At 48.7% G+C, this 7,796-nt stretch overlaps 1 protein-coding gene across 3 annotated transcripts in view; it reads right to left on the reverse strand.

Moving 5' to 3' along the window:
• Positions 1-2,404: 2,404 nt before the first annotated feature.
• The window catches only part of DYNLL2 (dynein, light chain, LC8-type 2), a 16,686-nt gene continuing 11,294 nt past the window's right edge, over positions 2,405-7,796 (reverse strand). Inside the window, exons 1-3 of one of the 3 annotated variants that reach the window (XM_011953713.1) lie at positions 5,848-5,879; positions 4,635-4,767; positions 2,405-2,713 (exon numbers count right to left, since the gene is read on the reverse strand). In XM_011953713.1, coding sequence (XP_011809103.1) covers positions 2,576-2,713; positions 4,635-4,766 — 270 coding nt within the window. In that variant the 5' untranslated portion in view covers position 4,767; positions 5,848-5,879 and the 3' untranslated portion in view covers positions 2,405-2,575. Of the gene's footprint in view, positions 2,714-4,634; positions 5,030-5,847; positions 5,880-7,796 lie in introns of those variants that run through there. The other 2 variants (XM_011953712.1, XM_011953711.1) reach the window with 2 other exon arrangements.

The following is a 7,796-nucleotide window of genomic DNA, read 5'->3' on the forward strand; positions in this document are numbered from 1 at the left end:
AAATAGTAATACAAAGACGGCAAAGCACCTCTGGCTCCCTAACACCTCCACGAGGATTGCAGTCACACGACGGTGTAGAGTCAGGGGTTGGAAGACACTCTCAGAAATCTTGGCACTGCTGATTTCTTAAGTTGTGTGTCTGGGCGACAGAGGATTGAGAGAATCACTTAGCTTCCACCAAAAGAGGCTCCATCTTTCTCAATATCCCCAACTTTCCATTTCGGAGTGGCCAGACCCTTTGCTAAATAGTCTCCAGGTTCAGGGAAGCTGAGAAGGGAGGTGTATGAAAAGGTAAGAGCTTTGGGCAAAAGCTGAGGCAGCAAAGCTTAGGCAGGTCCATGATGGCAGCTGGGAAGGCAGCAGCTACTATCCCAAACACACAAAGTATGACTCACCTGGCCATCACCATCAAGAAAGGCAAAACCCAGGAGCCCTTAAGGGTGAGTGCTGCTGGTTAGTTTTCCTCTCCTTAAGGGGCATAAGCCTAGGCACAAATAAGTGCGGCTATAGGCCAATCAGTATCTAGTGCCTGGTCTTCTCTTCAGTCCCCATTCTACTCCACCCTGGATACCCTCCACCCTCACCCCGTGTGGCACCACTGCCACCACGCCAAGCCCTTATCCCCAAAGAGACCCAAAGAGCGCAGAAGTGCATCAATCAACCTTTAATGTCCAAAAGAGGCGTGGATGCAGAGCATAGGAGATGTGGCAGGGTCTCGGGCCCTGCTCCAGAAATGAGGGAGAGATGAACACAAACCAGACACTTTCAACTGGCCACACAGTCTGGGAGGGCAGGGTGAAACACAGATTTGGACATTCATAAAAAAATAAAACCTAAAATCAAGCACTCAATTTTGTGCCCACTGAAGGGTTTGATAAAGGGAACTCAGTCACCACCCAGGTCCCCCCCTCCCCTGCCAACATCACAAAGCAAGCTCAGCACACACTAAGGGCTGAGGGAGGGGTATTCTCCTGCCTCCCCACCAGCCCCAAGAATGGACTTGAAAATAAAAGAATAAGCTAGATCCCCCACCCCCCACATTGTCAACCCTACATGAGAGTTTTGAAGGCGACTCATGAGAATCAGCAGCTCAAACGGCAATGACCACCCCACCCCAAACCCCACCCCACTCCTATTTCATTAACAGACAAGACTTCCCCTGCATCCTCCTCAGAATCTCCTCCTCTCATGGCCCTGCTCCATCTCCTGCTATCTGGCTTCATCACTGCAAGACTGACCTCCTCCAAGGCTCCCAGAAGCTCCTCTTTCTTAGCTCTTTATCACTTCTATCCTCACCTCCCACCAGAGACTGCAACCGTCCACAGTCACTGTCCCTCTGCACTGAGACCCAGCTCCAGAGCAGATGGCAGCACGGTCATCCTGTCCTGGGTGGTCCTCCTAAAGCCTTCCCAGGGAGCAGACAGCCAAAGAGCAAGCAGAGTGTCTGGGCTAGATGACAGCAAGGAGGGGACACCTATCTTTATTTCCAAAACAGATATCCCCAGAGGCTTTTAACAAAGGCCCACTTAGAACTAACTGTACCCCCTACCTACCCATACACCCTAGAGATTCCACACTGTTCTGCCCCCTCCCTCCCCTCTACCCCAAACCCCACACACACATACACACACATATACACAGAAGAATCAAGAGACACATCGATTTGGTTTGATTGCTAAGACCTAACTAAGGAACTACAGTCACCAGAAATTCCCTTGCCAGCCAACTAACAACAGGGGCTGCTCTAAGAGAACTCCAGAGGAATGAGAAAACTGAGGGCTAAGCAGGGAGCAGACAGGAGAAGAATGTAAAGAAAAAAAAATTCAAGCTAATCCTACCCCCAACATCCTCCTGTCATGATCTCTGGCAGGAAGAACAAAAGAAGGTAATCCACAAAGACACAGCCCTTACTTAGAAATTCTGACAAAGACAGCAAGACAAGTCTGCTCCCCACTCCCACACACCACAGACAAACACATCTCAGGGCCCCCTAAAGAACGCATCCCCACCCCACCCCTGCCCCAAGCCATAGAATCACAGTTCAGTGGAATATTCTCCCTGGTACTAGATCAATCCCTCCACCTTCTTTCCTATCCCTTTCTCCTTGACAATCCCAACACTGTCCCCCTGCAGCCTCCCTGGCCCTCCCAAAGCAGCATCCACCGCCAGAAGAGGCAGCTGCACAGTTTTAGTTCCACCTCCAGAGACCTATTTCTTTTCCTCAGCCCTCCTAGTCTTTCGGCTGCCTAGTCTTTGTGGAGGGCCTTTTATTTTGTATAGGGAAAGAAAAACAAAAGGGAGAGGGTGGGAGAGATCTCCTAGTGCAATACAACCGAAAAATATTTTTAAAGTCTTGAAAAATAAACATAAAGCAGCCTTCTTCCCCCAGGCAACTAAACAGAAAGAGGTTTGGTTTTGTTTACTGCGACATACACATGAAATCGAGTATACAGTCCATGCAGTAGCACAGCCATTGGAGAGGACATCCTGATGCTGGCCCCAGTGCAAAACAGTCCCAGCAACGCCGCCTGCTTGCCATCGCTGCCGCCGCCACTGACACCTTCACCACGGCCACCTAGCCTGACTTGAAGAGGAGGATTGCAACTTGACCCAAGTAAAAATAGATGAAGTGCTTTGTCTCGTGTGTGACGTAGCTGCCAAAATTTCGGCCCACGATACAATGCCAGGTAGGGTTATATTTCTTGTCAAATTCCTAAAAAAGAATAAAGGCAGAGAAAAAAGTAATTAGGGTAGCTGGAGAAGGAGAAATCAGAATGGGAGTCTCTCCCTGCAACTCTAGCACCGATACATGTTTAGTTGTTATCACCCCCACCCCATCCCTCAGCCTGGGGTTCCCTCCCCGAACCTCAGAAGCTCAGGTTTTAAAGCTGGCCAGGATACTCTTCCCCTCATTAATAATGGAACATCACAAAGGCTCCATTATTCGTCTCCCCTGAGCCTCCAGCACTCTACACCCTGATCATCTCTCCTCCCTCTAGCTACCTCACCCCCTCATGCCACCCCTAGCCCACCCTGGGATTCTTCAGCAAGGGAATTAAGAGGCCAGTAGAATAAAGGACCATTTGTCAAACAGCATGACACAAATAGGGAGCCACCACCCACTGCCTCACACATTACTAAACCAGCATTTCCAAATGCTGAACACTAAGGCATTAAAGCAAAACAAGAGCAAGCATCGGGAGTACCAGGAGGCAGTACTATATAAGACAACATTAAAGGCACTCCCGTGTGCCATGCACTGTGTGGGCTGTATGTACCAGGACAAGGACCTCCACCATGAGATCAAGGCAATTCCCTCAGGGGCACAAGTTCACCATCAAAACCACAGGAAATCTTTAGAGCTAATCAGCTCCCTACTACCTTGTGGCTCAGCCTGCAGACTCAGTTCTAGAAGCATTCTGCCGTGGCCATGAAAGGGCAGCAGCCCTCCACCATGGGCCCACCAATGCTGCCAACTCTGGGGTTCTATCCCTCAACATGCTCAACATACAACTTGTCTGGTCTCCTCACAGCCCCCTTACCACACAACTCTCCAAGTACTAGGAGAGTAAAAACCAAACCCAGCTTCAACATTGGCTCAAGACTATGTGTAATACAGGAGAGCCAATCACTTCCCTGGTTCTCATTTCTCCATCAGCAAAATAAGAGCGCTGGACCAGAAAATCTGGGGATTCTTCTGGCTCTCAGAGTATAGGACAGCAAGAAGGTGGGCTCCCAAATGGCTCTGCAACCTTTGGCTCCACACCCAGAAAAGTCTCTCAGGACACTAGGAGTTCTTCTTTTCATTCCACCCATTTGGGTAGGAAAACACAGTTCTGTAAAACTCAGAGACCCTACCACTTCAATGGATCAGACTGCTACCATTCTTACACATGTTCTTGGGATGTCAGAGCTGAGAATATCAAACACTGGGATTATGCCTCCAATGGATATGGGTCCTGACTGGGAATCAGGGGGCCCCAGTACCCCTTTCCTTACTTTTGGCACAGCTGCTTCCTCACCATGTTAACCATATCCAGTCACGAATTCACTCAGGAATTTTTCAGGGACCAAACCTATGGCCCCATTATTGCTCATCCATTTCTTAAAAATTATATATTTGAGCCCACCCTTTCATTAAGAATGTAGAGAGAAAGGGGTGATGTAGTACTTGAGTCCTTTTCAAGGAAAAGAAAAGGAAACCTCCTACATGATGAGGATTATTATAGGCATACCCACTTTAAATGATGTAGTTCCCTCAAAATTTGTACATCTTATTCTTTCAAATATCCTCGATCTTAATTTTGAATAGTTCTGAACTGGGCCAGAAATATTTAATTCTGAAGTGTATCTGCATACTCTTATCCTTCCCCAATGCCTTGCAGTAGCATAATTATCTGTAAAAGTAAACATACACACACACACACACCCCTAGCAGAGCTATTAACAACTCCTAAAGTGAATGCTTGGGCAATTCAGAATCACTAGCTAGTTTGTCTGCTTTGCAAGTTCCTAGGGTTTTGTTTGCATAGGATATACAGGCTTTCTTACGTCCCCAGCTCCAGATCTCCCTGGAGGTTAGCTCAGCTGTCAATCCCCACCCATGGCCATCAGTCCCAACTGTCCCAGCACACCTTCTTGATATAGGCAGCAATGTCCTTCTCTATATTGTACTTCTCCATGGCCTGCGTGGCACAGTCAACGGCATCCTGTTGCATGTCCTCAGACATGTCTGCGTTCTTGATCACTGCCTTCCGGTCAGACATGGTGACACTACAGAAGGAGCAGAGAGGTAAGGCTGACAACTCCATGCTCTGGGCAGTGAACATTAGCTGCTGGGTGTGGGGTCTCAGTGCAAGAGGGGAGTATAGAAGGTGAGGGCAACAGAAAACACAGATGTGAAGCATTAGGAGAGGGAGCTCCTAAGCTTTGGCAGAGACATTGGGAAATATAGGGCCACCCTGGGAAATATAGGGCCAATAGGACATAATAAATCATCAGTTTTTACCATAGGCAAAATGAGGTTTTCCAACTCTAAAATTTACTTCCGATATTCTGAACAGCACCAATAGTCAAGATGATATTACAGTGTATCATCTACTAGCTGTGTCATTGGGCAAGTGACTTAATCTTTGTGTTTTTATGTCATCATCTGTAAAATGGGGACTATAGGGTTGTCCTGAGAATAAACCAGGTATCCTAACATTTGAACAGAATAAGTCCCTGATTTAATGACCATTCATTACATCATTGGCATCAATGCAGAAAGAAGCTGGACTAGGACTCAGTAGGCCTGACTCCTGGTCCTGAGTTTATCTCTTGTGGTCTTAGACAAGTCACTTGGCCTTCCTGCATTTGATTATTTTCATTTTAGCAGATGAGGATAGCCCTCTATCGCGAGTTGCTGTAAGGATTAACTAGTTATATGAAAACATCTGCAGACAAGGACAGTCTACAAGCGACTGTCCATCAGTCAGACCCAGCCTACCACCTGTTTTTGTAAAATAAAGTGTTGCAGGAACATGCTACGATGGCAGAGTCGAGTAGTTCCAAGAGACTATTTGCCCTGCAAAGCCAAAAGTATTTCCTATCTGGCCCTTCACAGAAAAATGCTGCCAACCCCTGCCCTATAAAAAAAGGGGTAGGGTATATTCCAGGCCATCAATGCTCAGTAGGGCAGAGATGATAATTATGCCTTCTCTCAAGTACTCCAGGGTGAGATGCCCCTTAGAGGTAGTGAGGGTGGGAAGGCAACCTCAGACTTGGCTGGTTGGTCACACAGACATGGGACATGTCTCTGTCCCACCCTCCCCTCTGCTTCCACACTCTCCTCAGTACAATGTTCATTTTTTAAAGCTCAATATAATTTTTGAAAGCCCTAATTTTGGACCCAGCTTCAACACTGATGTGTCATTCCTTTGGTGTGTTGCTTCCTCATGCCAAACGTATTCATTCAAAAAGTACTGACCTATTAGGTGATGTGAAAGGTATTATGTTAGGGGACAATATCTTATTTTTCTCAAAGGAATGCTGAAGCCTTCCTTCCCTTAAAAAATCAGAGGCTTGGGAAAAACCTGGAGATAAAGCATTTTAAAAAGGTGCCTAAGAAAGGTAAAGAATTACTATTTTAACAGCCTTGTTTCATATCCCTGCTGTCAGGGCCATGCCATTCATCCCATAGCAACCAGAGTTCCCAGGCAGACCCTGCATGGACCCTTCCTGGGACAAGAGGAATCTCAGGAACTGGCTGGCAAGTGGCATGTGAGGTACTATGCAGGAACAGAGGGGATGAGCCCTTTGTCCTTGACCACAGTGCCAACACATGGAGCAGTAACAATCTCCCCCCCATCATCCCACCCCTAAAAGCACCACTCTGTGGCCCAGCCCAATGGACAAGAGATGCTGTCATTCCAGCTCTATCTGATACAAGGCTGCACAGGAGACTGCCTGCTCAAGGGCAGATCCTTGGTATCATTCCAGGCCACCTTGATCTCTGAGTTCACATTAGCCTGTGTGCTAGATGGCTGAAAGGGAAAACAGAACTCACCACCACCATTTGAGCCTGCACCACATACAGAGAATGCACACATGCCAGCTGCCTGCCAGACAGCCCTTGACCACATCCAAGGCCCCTTCATCTAGATAGCACTGTCAAACTAAGCAGGGCTGGTTCCACTTCGGCAGAAACTAGCAGAGCAAAGAGGTAGTAGACCAGCACCCTCTGCCCCCACATTCTGGAGAGGAAAAGTCAGAGCCTCAACTGGAGTGTGAGCACCACATGGTGCTGAGGAAAGATTCGGAGAACACTGTTCAAGGAATGACTAGTTACATGACCTTGGGCAAATCAACATCTTCATTTTAAATACCAAAGGTTGAAATGAGATAAATGGGGCAACCTCAATGGGTCTGAGCAAAGGTACAACAGCAGCACAGGGAGAAAGGTTCTTATAAGGCTCTGTACAAGTGAAGAAAAACTAGTGTCACCTGGAGGCCTATTCCAGGTTACCACTCAGAAGGGGGCACTGTTTACAAACCCAGGCGTGGGGGTGGGGCCTGGTTAGACAGCAAAGTGAAAGTATGAAATTGGCACCATTTTGCCTGCAAGCTCACCTGCTCCACTGCCTCATTCCCAAAGTCCAAAGGGGCAACTCTGTTACAGTAGTTAAAAGCCACCTTAGTCTCCAGGAGAGAGCCTCCGGTTACATAATATTGGTCTTGTGACTACAATGGCACGATTCTTCACCCCTGCCCCCCAGGCATCTGAGAGAGTTGAAGCTCAACCCCTACCACCCCTATCCAAGGTGCCGGTGAGCAAAGCAGAGGAAGGTGTCCATCTAGCCCCTCCCTCCTGGGGAAAAAGCAAGGGACCTGGGCCTCCAGATAAGAGGAAGATGGCCAGAGGGCCCCAGGCCAGCCGCCTCAGTCACGAGCCAGGGCTCCTGTGAAAAGCGCAAAGGGCACTCCAGGACAGCTCCCATCTTCGATTCCTGGTTTTGCAACCCAAAAAAAAGGCTAAATCTCCGAATGACACGGATCACCATCCCCACCCGCCAATAGACACACACTTCTACTTCCCTCTTCGGGCTCTCCAAGGGGGCCGTATCTCTCCACTATCCCATCCTCCAGAGCGCTGCGGTCCCGAAGGGCAGCACCTGGGAAACGAGGAAGCCTCCTCCTCCCCCCCACTTCCCGCCCGCGCCGCCGGCCAGGTCCGCAGGCTCCGGCCGGTCAGCCGCCCTCCCCCGCCCGGCCTGGAACAGCGCCGGAGTGACTGGGCGTCCTCGCTGCAGGAAGGA

This window comes from Colobus angolensis, unplaced genomic scaffold, assembly GCF_000951035.1.
Source record: "Colobus angolensis palliatus isolate OR3802 unplaced genomic scaffold, Cang.pa_1.0 Scaffold37, whole genome shotgun sequence".
Taxonomy (NCBI): Eukaryota; Metazoa; Chordata; class Mammalia; order Primates; family Cercopithecidae; genus Colobus; species Colobus angolensis.